Source organism: Oratosquilla oratoria, chromosome 21, assembly GCF_046742065.1.
Source record: "Oratosquilla oratoria isolate Oo_2021 chromosome 21, ASM4674206v1, whole genome shotgun sequence".
NCBI classification, from domain to species: domain Eukaryota; kingdom Metazoa; phylum Arthropoda; class Malacostraca; order Stomatopoda; family Squillidae; genus Oratosquilla; species Oratosquilla oratoria.
Genome location: NC_134797.1, coordinates 1,442,777 through 1,455,752, shown reverse-complemented (window position 1 = coordinate 1,455,752; position 12,976 = coordinate 1,442,777). Strand labels below are relative to the sequence as shown.

At 41.6% G+C, this 12,976-nt stretch overlaps 1 protein-coding gene across 3 annotated transcripts in view; it reads right to left on the bottom strand.

Annotated features, from left to right (window-relative positions):
- The window catches only part of LOC143036680 (enoyl-CoA hydratase domain-containing protein 3, mitochondrial-like), a 50,428-nt gene extending 44,509 nt beyond the window's left edge, over window positions 1-5,919 (bottom strand). Inside the window, exons 1-3 of one of the 3 annotated variants that reach the window (XM_076204240.1) lie at window positions 5,821-5,919; window positions 5,278-5,349; window positions 3,193-3,311 (exon numbers count right to left, since the gene is read on the bottom strand). In XM_076204240.1, the coding sequence (XP_076060355.1) occupies window positions 3,193-3,311; window positions 5,278-5,304 (146 nt within the window). In that variant the 5' untranslated portion in view covers window positions 5,305-5,349; window positions 5,821-5,919. Of the gene's footprint in view, window positions 1-3,192; window positions 3,312-5,277; window positions 5,350-5,448; window positions 5,548-5,603; window positions 5,646-5,820 lie in introns of those variants that run through there. The other 2 variants (XM_076204241.1, XM_076204242.1) reach the window with 2 other exon arrangements.
- Window positions 5,920-12,976: the final 7,057 nt, after the last annotated feature.

Below are 12,976 nucleotides of genomic sequence, written 5' to 3'. Positions count from 1 at the left end.
GAAAGAGAGTTGATGATAGCAAATACAGTGTTTCGGAAGAAAGTCAAGCATAAGTACACATGGGAGAGGGTGGTGGAGGGAAGGGTGGTAGATAGATCGCTAATGGATTATGTAGTGGTAAATAGGATTATGATAGGAAGAGTTAAGGATGTACATGTGCTAAGGGGAGAGGGTGGGGGAATATCAGATCATTTTTTGGTGGAAGGTAAGTTGAGAGTGGAGGATAGATGGAGAAGGAGGAAAGGGACAAAAGGTAGGGAGGTTCTTAGAGTGAACTCCTTGAATGAAAAGGAAAAGGAGAAGGAGTACGAAAAGAAGCTGAAGGAGGAGTGGGAGGGAGTAAAGGATAGAGCAGAGATGGGTGTGGAGGAGGAATGGGGATGGTTCAAGGAGGGAGTCTTAAAGTGTGCAAGGATGGTGTGTGGAACAAGAAGGACAGGGGGAAATAGAAGAAAGGGTAGTGAATGGTGGGATGAGGAAATAAAGAAGGTTGTAGAAGAGAAGAAGCTAGCATTCACAGATTGGTTACAAAAGAGGACAGGGGAGTCATATGAGACGTACAAAGAAAAGAAAAGAGAAGTAAAGCAAAAGGTAAAGGAGGCAAAGAGGAGAGCAGATGAGAAATGGGGTAGGAGTATGACAGAAAATTTTGAAAGTAATAAAAAGATGTTTTGGAAAGAAATTAAGAGAGGAAGAGGAGGCGAATCAAGTAGGGAAGAAAAGGTAAAAGGTACAGATGGAGAGTTGATAATGGAAGAGATGGCAGTGAGGGGAAGATGGGCAGAATATTTTAGGGAGTTGCTGAATGTGAAGGAGGATAGGGAAGGAAAGATAGCTGCAGTGGGAAATACGAAGAAAATGAGAGTGATGAGTGAGGAGAATGGAGGAGAAATAAGGAAGGATGAGGTGAAGGCAGTTGTAAAGATGATGAAAGCAGGTAAGGCACCTGGTCTGGATGGATGTCATGCAGAATGTCTGAAAAAGGGAGGTTCAGTGATGGTGGACTGGTTGGTGAGATTATTTAATGTTTGCTGGAGAGAGGGTAGAGTACCGGAGGACTGGAGTAGTGCCTGTATAGTTCCTCTTTACAAGGGAAAAGGGGACAAGTGTGAATGTAGTAATTTCAGAGGGATTAGCCTGTTGAGTGTAGTAGGGAAGGCTTATGGGAGAATCTTAATTGAGAGGATTAGGAGAGGAACAGAAGGAGTAATTGGTGAGGAACAGTGTGGATTTAGGACGGGTAGAGGTTGTGTAGATCAGATCTTTGTGGTAAGACAGATATGTGAGAAAGCTATAGGAAAGGGCAAGGATGTTTTTTGGGCTTTTATGGATCTGGAAAAGGCTTATGATAGGGTAGACAGAAAGGCACTGTGGGAGGTTATGCAGATTTATGGGATAGGAGGAAAGCTTTTGGGAGCTGTCAAGAGTTTTTATGTGAGTAGTAGAGCATGTGTTAGGATTGGAAATGGAGAGAGTGAGTGGTTTGAAGTAAAGGTGGGACTTCGTCAAGGATGCGTTATGTCGCCCTGGCTGTTCAACTTATACATGGATGGGGTGGTGCGAGAGGTGAATGCTAGGGTAGTGAGTCAGGGATTGGAGATGGTTAAAGAAAATGGAGAAAAGTGGGAGGTGAGCCAGCTGTTGTTTGCGGACGACACTGCGCTTGTGGCAGGGTCAGAGGAGGGATTGAGGAAGCTGGTGGCAGAGTTTGGGAGAGTATGTGATAGAAGAAAGCTAAAGACAAATGTGGGTAAAAGTAAGGTGATCAGATGTACAAGGGGTGAAAGTGGCAGTAGACTGGAAGTGAACATTAAGGGAGAGCGACTGGAGGAAGTGGATAGTTTTAGATACTTGGGTGCAAGTGTAGCAGGAAAAAGTGGAGTGAAGGTGGAGGTAGAATGTAGATTGAGAGAAGCGAGTAAATGCCTTGGTGGTTTAAAGAGTGTAATGAGAAATAGACATTTGGGAATGGATGCGAAGAGGAGACTGTATGAAGGAGTGATTGTGCCAACAGCACTGTATGGGGCAGAAACGTGGAACATAAGAGAAGAAGAGAGAAGGAGTTTGAATGTGTTTGAGATGAGGTGTCTGAGAAGTATGGTGGGGGTTACTAGGCTAGATAGAGTGAGAAATGAGGAGGTGAGGAGGAGAACAGGGGTGAAAAAGGATTTGGGAGAGAGGGTTGATGAAAGAATATTAGGATGGTTTGGACACATGGAAAGAATGAGTGAAGAAAGACTAGTAAAAGAGGTATGGAAGGCAGATGTGGAGGGAGTGAACATGAGGGGACGTCCTAGGATGAGGTGGATGGATGGGGTGAAGGGGGCTTTGGGGAAGAGGGGAATGTCTGTTGAGGAAGGAAGGGAGAGGACGGAAGACAGAGGTGAGTGGAGAATGGTTGTATATGGATGATGTTGTGACTGCATGAGGAGAAATGGGCGGGGGGTGGGGGTGGGGTAGTATGTGTGAGTAAATTTTGACGCAGCCCGAAGAGATTTCTCCCCGTCCTCTCCTTATATGCAAAGGGGGACGGAGAGGGGGGGTCGCCGATTAAATGAAGCGGCCTTGCTGTGGATGTACTGTGTCCTGCGACACTGCTTCTGACCCAGGGCGGTGGGCAGGGTGCAGGGATGACCCGTCATCCAGGAGGTGCTCAGATGAGAGGAAGGGTGGGAGGGGTGTGGAGTGTATTTAGGGATGAAATGGGTGGGAGTGTTTTTATGCCTTTCCCTTTTTGGCTACCTCCCTTGGAAGGGGGAAAAAGCCTTGGTATATGTATGTATGTATGTATATATATATATATATATATATATATATACATATACATATATACATACATATATGTGTATATATATGTATATATATATATATATATGAAAAAAGAAGCTGGAGTCCAGGAACTATGATGATACAAGTAAATTGCACTAGATTCAGAAACAGATACGTATCCTATGCTTTGAACCTGGTCTGGGATTCATTTTCAGGAGTTACAATAGTGAGGTAGTTTGATCCTGCCTTATAGACAAAATCAGGCAGTTTCCTTGGAGTGAACTATGGGAACCCTACCACAACTCAATGATTTTCTATGAGGCTAATGTAACTCCTAATATCACTCAATAATCTTCAGTCATCATGATTCTGCACCATCCACCTGATGGAATTATTTAAAGTAGCCAATACAGCATTACTTACCTGGTTTTTGGGCTTGAAAGAGTGATTGTTCGTAAGCCATCTTGTTCATGTACATGGAGTTGTTCATTAACATGTTGTATGCTGTACCAACGACATGTTTGTCTCAATACTGCACCACTCTGACGAAATATATAATTTAATAAAGATCTACACAACTTGGGACTAGCCATCACTTTCAATGAGGTATGCATAAGATAAAAAATCCTGCCCATATGTACCATTTATTTATATGTATATGTATATATATATATATATATATATATATATATATATATATATATATATATATATATATATATACATATATATATATATATATATATATATATATATATATATATATAAATATATATATATGTGTGTGTGTGTGTGTGTGTGTATGTGATTTAAGAATACACAAATAGTTGAGGAGATTGGTGTAGAGAAAAATCCAGGATGTCACAGAAGTACCTTTTATTCTCTAACATTTGACAGTCTTCTTCAGAGAATACAATTTACTCTCTGAAGAAGACTGTCAAAACATAAGAGAATAAAAGTACTGTGACATTCTGGATTTTTTTTCTAAACCACTCTTCTCATTTATATATATATATATATATATATATGTATATATACAATTATATATATATATATATATATATATATATATATATATATGTATGTATGTATATACCCAGCTACAGCCACTAGGTAGGCCCATAGATTACTTAAGGAAAAAATATTGTGTTCTTGTCTATGGGTTGTTAGTGTGCAGCAGTGTAGGATGAGATGCCCACTATATCTTCTCTGTGATGGCTGCATCTAGGGCAGTTTGATTCCGAGTCCTGGCCTATTCTGTGTTGATACTGTTTTAATGCTGGTTGGTGTCCTGAACACAGGCATGCCACTGTGGTTTTTACTTCTCTTAAAAGACATTTTTCTGTGGGGCTGATGTTGGGGGGGGAGGGGGTATTGATGAAGTATTGAGTTTGGTGGTCTATCTTGAAGAGCTTAAGTAATCCAAATGTGAATGTATTTTTGTGTGATAATAGGTGATAATAGGTGGTATTTTATTTTATTTTTATTTTTAATGCCTTGAGGGGCTGGTACCCACTTGGACCTCAACCTTGTGAGTTCTCTGGAAAAGTTCATACATGAGCACAGGAGGTGTCCATGGTATGGCACTGAAGTGACAATACTCAGAGGAAGATGATGCATCACAGTGATGTCCAAGTTACCTTAGGTCTGAGGTAAGCAGCAGTTGAGAGCAATTACTCAGAGTGGATGCCCTGCCTAACCTCTACACTGAGGCCAAGGTTTGAACAGAGGCCGATAGGTGGTGGGTTGTTGTATACATTTGAGTAGTATGCTTGTGCGATGTTTTGTTATGTCAAGCTGGTAGTACTTATGTGATATATTCAACTGGGTAAGTGGATTTGAGAGTTTTGGCGCAGAAATGTGAACCTATTATTTTCACATGTTATTCTATGGGGAGGGTGTCTGTGTGCAAGCATTACATTGAGATGGTTTTGGTGTATCCAGTTTTACTCTCAATGTTTTGTTGTATGTTCATGATAGTGCAACAAAGACACAAATAACAAAATTTGTTACCATCATTCCATCTGATAAGTAAACTTAGTAAAGTGGGCATCCCTCACTGAAGCCCACCACCAAAGCTAGGTAAGAAGATTCTGAATATTAGGATAGGTTAGGTTACATTGAGCTAAATATACTAAACTGGGTTTGGGTAGACTATGTTAATTATCGTTGACTGGAATTAAGTAAAATGCTTTTAGTTGTTTATTCATATTTCTTATTAAGATGGTCTACATTTCGTTTTCTTTTTAAGCATGTACCTCTCTCCCCTTTGTGATAACCACGGAAAGTTGTTTTTCAATTACTTTCTAAATCTAATTCTAAGCCCAGTTCGAGTTACACTGCATGAAAACAGTCAATACCAGCAACAGCAGAATACCGAAATGTTACGTAGTTGCTCAACAATATGTACTGCTAATGAGACTAATATAAAATCAAAATATGAAAATCAGTGAGACTTTTCCTACTCGAATAGTCACGGAAACTGTGTAGTGCTATATATCAACTCACCATTAAGTAACGAAGACTCATTTTCATGTAAAACTTCACGGACTTCCTTCCCCTAGTCCAACTTCTCTATTTCTGAAATGTGCAATGTTTGAATTAGAAATCTATACCGTGCAATTATAGACTGAATGATGAATAACATTTCTAAGTAATATTTGAAAGGAAATACAGTACATGGAGCCACATATGATAAGACTGAGAAAATCATGCATGGAGTATTGGAATATCATATGTTTTGTGCAAGTTTGAAGTAGGATAAATTGTGCTATCTTGTAAGAGAAAAAGTATCTAATGTGACCCGGGTTCCTCAAGGTTAATAATGCGAGTGCCTTATTGAGTGTCAGTGATACTGATGTCTATGTTGAAACGAATACCCCTTGACTGCCAGTATATGAAAATGGTGGCAGTTTAAATTATGTCTATATAAGTTTTAGGTCGTAGGGAGACGTTATATTTTCTGGTCAAATAATGAATATTGTCAGAAATGCATAGTTTGTTTATGTAGTTCCTATCAGTATGAAAAACATTTTGAGCTTTGAAATGAACTTTTTTCTCGGAAACTGCTGTTATGGAAGATATATGTATTCCAAGGGCAGATTGATAACTGGTGAGTCCACCAATAAATGATAACGAAACAGTCCAAGATTGCCACTCGTAGGGATTTTACCCTACGGTAATATTGGTAAGTGTATGGTGTAGGTGCACCCTACCGGCAAATTGACAATATGTAAAGTAAAAATCACAATTTGTAGGGTGATATGTATTATTTCAAAATATATGAATATTTAATTTTATTTTTAAAAGTAATGGCTAAAACGCCTATTTGTGGTATACCACCATATACAGTATAATATTATTATCATTATGTCACCATATATGTTATCGGACCGATTTTGGCGGGATATAACGCATTAAAAAATAATTAAATAATAATAGTCAGGTATTCACATCCGTCTGGGGTATTGGCCCCGTCTGAGGTATTGGAAGCATGTTATTGTGGCAAAATAACATGCAGTTGATACTTTAGGATCTATATGGGGCGCCCCTACGGACCAGAATCACACATCATTTTGTCTGTGATAGAGGAAAACTCTGTTCATAGAGAAATTATGACACTTTTATACTACGACTATCCCTCCGTTATGCTGTCCCCCAACCCCTTACTACTGTTCTGTACCATTTCTTTGAATATTAATTTCGTTTTTTCGCCTACCCTGTGGTGGGGGAAGAGAATACTACCACCAAGTCTTTCCACTTGAGTCGTACAAGGCGAAAAAAACAACAACAAAAAAACGGGACGGGGGATGGGATTAGGAGTCCCGCCACCTGTAGCCCCAAAAAGGGACATTCCTAAAAAAAAAAAATAATAATAATAATAATAATAAAATAAAGGCATAAGAGGGTCTGGGAGTTTTCCAGCCAGTACCCTAACGTTTGGGTCTTTTAATGTGCATGGATGTGGTACAGATGAGAATAAAAGGGAAGAGATAGGCAGCATGTTTGTGAGAAGAAAGATGGATGTGCTGGCTTTGAGTGAAACTAAAATGAAAGGAAAGGGCAACTGTGAGTTTGGGAGTGTAGCTGGAAGGTATTCAGGAGTGAAGAGGGGACGAGGGAGAGAAGGGGTGGCTATACTAGTAAATGGAGAGATAAGTAAGCGGGTAGTGGAGTGGAAGGAGGTTTCATCAAGGTTGATGTGGATGAAGGGGAAGCTGGGAAGGGAGATGTGGGTTTTTGTAAGTGCGTATGGGCCTGGTAGTGAGAAGAGCGTAGATGTAAGGGAGGCTTTTTGGGTAGATATAAATGAGTGCATAGAGGGAATAGGGAGAAATGTCAATGTAGTTGTATTGGGAGACCTTAATGCTAGGGTAGGAAATGAACTAATAGACGGAGTGCTTGGGAAGTGTGGAGTTCCAGGTAAAAATTGTAGTGGAGAAATTATAGTGGAGATGTGTCCTGAAAGAGAGTTGATGATAGCAAATACAGTGTTTAGGAAGACAGTCAAGCATAAGTACACATGGGAGAGGGTGGTGGATGGAAGGGTGGTAGATAGAGTGTTAATGAACTATATAGTGGTGACCAGGAGTATGGTAGGAAGAGTTAAGGATGTACATGTTCTAAGGGGAGAGAGTGAGGGAATATCAGATCATTTTCTGGTGGAAGGTAAGTTGAGAGTGGAGAATAGGTGGAGAAAGAGGAAAAGGGCAGAAGGTAGGGAGGTACTTAGAGTAAAATGCTTAAATGAGAAAAAAAAAGGAGAATGAGTATAAGAAGAAGCTGAAAGAGGAGTGGGAGGGAGTAAAGGATAGAGTAGAACTAGGAGTGGATGAGGAATTGGGCTGGTTTAAGGAGGGAGTCAGAAGGTGTGCAAAGATGGTGTGTGGAACAAGGAGGGCGGGATGAAATAGAAGGAAGGGTAGTGAGTGGTGGGATGAGGAAACAAAGAAATGTGTAGAGGAGAAGAAGCAGGCATTCAAAGTTTGGCTACAAATTAGGACGAGGGAATCGTATGAGAGGTACAAAGTAAAGAGAAGGGAAGTTAAGCATAAGATAAAGGAAGCAAAGAGGAGAGCAGATGTGAAATGGAGTAAGAGTATGACAGAAAATTATGCAAATAATAAAAAGATGTTTTGGAAGAAAATTAAAAGAGAAAGAGGAGGCGAATCAAGTAGAGAAGAAAAGGTAAAAGGTGCAGATGGAGAGATGATAATGGAAGAGAAGGCATTGAGAGGAAGGTGGGCAGAGTATTTTAGGGAGTTGCTAAACGTGAAGGAGGAAAAGGTAGTTTTAGTGGGAAGCGCTAAGAAAATGAGAGTGATGAGTGAGGAAAATGAAGGAGAAATAGGGAAGGATGAAGTGAAAGCAGCTGTTAAGATGATGAGAGCATGTAAGGCACCTGGGTTGGATGGGTGCCATGCAGAATGTCTGAAGAAAGGAGGTACAGTTGTGGTGGACTGGCTGATGAGGTTATTTAATGTTTGTTTAAGAGAGGGTAGAGTGCCGGAGGACTAGAGGAGTGCTTGTATAGTCCCGCTTTACAAGGGAGAGGGGGACAATTGTGAGTGTAGTAGTCTCAGAGGGATCAGCTTGTTGAGTGTAGTTGGGAAGGCTTATGGGAGGGTCTTGATTGAGGGGATTAGGAGAGGAACAAAGGGAGTAATTGGTGAGGAACAGTGTAGGTTTAGGACGGGTAGGGGTTGTGTAGATCAGTTTTTTGTGGTAAGACAGATATGTGAGAAAGCTATAGGAAAAGGTAAGGATGTTTTTTTGGGGCTTTTATGGATCTGGAAAAGGTTTACGACAGGGTAGACAGGAAGTCACTGTGGGAGGTACTGCATATATTTGGGATAGGAGGAAATCTGTTAAGAGCAGTCAAGAGTTTTTACAAGATTAGTAGAGCTTGTGTTAGGATTAGAAATGGAGAGAGTGAATGGTTTGAGGTAAAGGTGGGACTTCGTCGGAGATGTGTTATGTCGCCCTGGCTGTTCAATCTTTACATGAATGGGGTGGTGCGAGAGGTGAATGCAAGGGTAGTGGGTCAGGGGTTGAGATGATTAAAGAAAATGGAGAAAAGTGGGAGGTGAGCCAGTTGTTGTTTGCTGACGACACTGAGCTTGTAGCAGGATCAGAGGAGGGATTGAGAGTGACAGAGCTTGAGAAGGTGTGTGAAAGAAGGAAGCTCAAAATAAATGTGGGTAAAAGTAAGGTGATGAGATACAAGGGGAGAGAGTTGTCACAATTTTTGAATATTATTGTGACACCCGGCTCACTGTCTCCCCTTTCCATTTTCTTTCGTCCGATTTCTCACCGCTTCGGCCCTTCATTCCCTATACTCGGGGGAATTACCAGAGTCCTTAAGACTTCTAGTAGCTACATCCTGTCCTTTCTCCTTCTCCTTATCCTCATCAACTGTTGTGCCATTTTGGCAATCAATTAAAGTGCCTTAACGAAGTGAGAGACTTCTAATTATTTAAATTATTTAGAAACCCCCCCCCCCTTTAGATTCAAGTGTTCTCACACGACCTAATGGCAAACGGATTCCGCGCACAAGTAACAAAGCGGCCTTGTCCAGCTCCAGCTTCGTGCGAACCCCCCCCTGCGCGCTGCCACATATTTGTTTTAAGCTAGGCAATTAGAATAATTAGGATCGTATCTAACACGCTCGTGAATAGTGTCTACCTCAAGGAACAATTGCAACTGTGTCATCTTCCACATGAACATTATTCGTAGTACCCTTCACAACTAGGGACGGAGACGTAGAACTATTGGCAACGTCGGAAGCCGGCTAGCGGGCATTTTGACCTCATATGCCGCGGGACAGAGGTCAGTCTTCACATCGGGTTCAACAAGGGAGGTCGGACCGCTCATTCTCGGAAGTCCAATCGTGTCCTTTCCTCCCTCATGTGACTGTTGGGGATTTTCATCCTTGAGTGACGATCGAGTGTCAATTGATTTGGGTACAAACCCCTCCCGCCGGAACTCCACAAAGTGCAGTGTACGACTGACCAAGACTACGTCGGTGAAGTGTGTTGCTTGCAAAGCCCATCTCAGCGCCCGCCCAGGCCGTCACCCCCCGCCCCCACTAGAAGGGATTTTCATCCTTAAATGACGATTGCGTACCAAGGGACATCAAACAAATTATTTGGGTACAGACCCCTCCCGCCGGAACTCCACAAAGTGCAGTGTACGATTGACCAAGACTACGTCGGTGAAGAGTGTAGCTTGCAAAGCCCATCTCAGCGCCCGCCCAGGCCGTCAACCCCCCCCACACACACACAACACCGCGCCAATTGAAGACGTCTCCACACGCAAGACACACATTAAGTACAGATACTTTAGTATAAGTTCATTAGCTAGGAAACGCGCGCAGGGAATAGTTAGGATGTATGTGAAATCCAGTTAATTAATAACTCACTTTGTTAATAATAAGTAATATAATACTAGTGTCTAATTGTAGAATTATTTAATTCATTAAAACTCACAATAGGAGTTCTGGGTTTCATTAGCCTAGGACGGTTCACTTAATGAGTTGTCCCATCATACCCCCCCCCCCCCTTTGATCTTCGCTCACGCTCGCCTTGGAGGGAAGGCGAGTGGTCCCGAGATGTGATACAAATCTCCTGGACTTCGGTTCCCCAACTGCAGCTATCTTCCCCCTCCCTTCATCACTCACTTAAGGTACGTGTTACCCACACCACCTCAACTACCACCTTCTTCCACTGTCCAGGAATTTGTGTCACGAGTGGCAGCAGGCTGGAAGTGAGCATTAAGGGTGAAAGACTGAGGAAGTGGAAAGTTTTAGATACTCGAGTGCGAATGTGGCAGGAAAGGGAGGAGTGGGGGTGGAGGTAGAATATAGATTGAGAGAAGCGAGTAAATGCCATGGTGGATTAAAAAGTGTAATGAGAAATAGACATCTGGGAAAGGATGCTACGAGTATGTTGTATGAAGGGGTGATTGTACCATCAGCACTGTACGGGACAGAAACATGGAACATAAGAGAGGAAGAGAGAAGGAGTTTGAATGCGTTTGAGATGAAATGTCTGAGCAGTATGATAGGGGTTACTAGGCTAGACAGAGTGAGAAATGAGGAGGTGAGGAGGAGAACAGGGTTGGAAAGGGAGCTGGGAGATAGGGTTGATGAAATAGTATTAGGATGGTTTGGGCACAAAAGAATGAGTGAAGAAAGATTAGTAAAAGAAGTGTGGAAGGCAGAGGTGGAAGGAGTGAATATGAGGGGACGTCCTAGGATGAGATGAATGGATGGGGTGAAAGGGGCATTACAAAAGAGGAATGTCTGTAGAAGGACGGGAGAGGACAGAAGATAGGGGTAAATGGAGAGAGGTTGTGTATAGATGATGCTGTGATGCATGAGGGGGAGTGGGTGGGGGATGGGGTGTGAGGAAGTACGTATGAGAAAAAAAATTGATGCAGCCCGAAGGGATTTCTCCCCGTCTTCTTTTCTGCATGAGGGGACGGAGAGGGGGGGGTCGTCGAATTTATGAAGCGGCCTTGCTGTGGATGTGCTGTGTCTTGCGACACTGCTTCTGACCTAGGGCAGTGGACAGGATGCAGGGATGACCCGTCATCCAGAAGGTGCCAAGATAAGAGGGAGGGTGGAGGGGAATCGAATATATAGGAAATGGAATAGGTGGGAGTGGATTCTATGCATTTTTCCTTTTGGCTACCCCCCGTGTAGGCGGAAAAAGCCTTTAGTATATGTATGTATGTATTCACACCCAGAATCATGGTACAACGAAGCCAGAGTCCCAACAGTAATACAAGAAATACTAGGTTAGTTTGACAAATGAAAACAATTAGTATGGACACAGAATAAAGTTTCTCCCTGTGGAACACTACAAAATCATACTTAGCCTACCCACATTAAAGTGAGTACATGTTTAATTTGGCTAGAAATTATATATACATATGAAATAATTCTGTGCATATTTAAGCTATGACATTTTGTAGCCTTGTTGTTTATGTATAACTATAACAAATGACAGTGAGAAGGTACACAGTACTACTCACACACACACACACACACACACACACACACACACACACACACACACACACACACACACACACACACACACACACTTCAACGAACGGACGGCTTAGAAGACGTTCTGAAGAAAAAGTGAAATTTCGTGGATCCCGAAGCAAAGGAAGTACCTATTGTATTTACAGGGTGGGGGGAAATTGCTCGTGGTGTAGGGGAAAGTGAGGAAAAAGGAGAAGGGGAGGGATTACTGAGGGAAATGGAAGGAAATGAGGAAGGTGAGGACTTGGCCCAGGCAGGTAGACGCCATCTAAACAAAAGAGGTCCGGACCAATTTAGCGACGACGAAATGTCTAACAAAAATGTAAATATCAGAAGTATAAATAAGAGCAATACAGTGGAAGGTGATGAGAATATTTTCCAGGGATTTAAAGAGGGTGGGGGGCACACCCCCCCCCCCCCCCGATTAACAAGACTAGAAGAGAAGCTCGATAAGATGATCGAGCACTGGGAACTTAGGTTCGGTCACGTTAACCACATTGTGCAGAGGTTTGAAAAATTGGAAGAACTAGAGAAGGCGAACAAAAACTTAACTAAGGAAATTGAAGAATAACAAAACAGTTAAAAGAAGTAAAATAGGAGAATAAAGTCTTAAGGGAGAATAATAAGGACAACAAGGAGGGTTGGATTTTTTTTTTCAAGAAAACAGTAAAGTTGCATTTACTGACATAATCAAACAGCAAATGAAAGAACAAAATGAAGACTCAGTTATTAAAGTGATGAGACAGAAGGAGAATATAGTAAGAGACTTAGCAGATAGAAAGAAATGTATAATTATATTAGGAATGGAAGAGAAACATAACCCAGATAGAACCACAAGAATCAAAGAGGAAAATGAAAAAGTAAGAAACTTACTAGAATTAGTTCAGGAAGATGAGCCAGAAATAATGAAACAAATCGAAGAGAAATTCAGGCTTGGGAAATATAGTACAGACAAGACCAGACCAATTAAGATTAAATTCAGGTCACAAACGACGGCAGAGAATATCTTATCCAAAACAGGGAAACTAGCAACAAGTGAACAATATAAAAGGGTATGGATAAAAAGGGAAATGAATAAAGAGGAAAGAGAGGAGGAAGTAAGGAAAAGACATGAAGCTAAGAAAAAAAAAAAAACGAGACCAGAACGGAGACAGA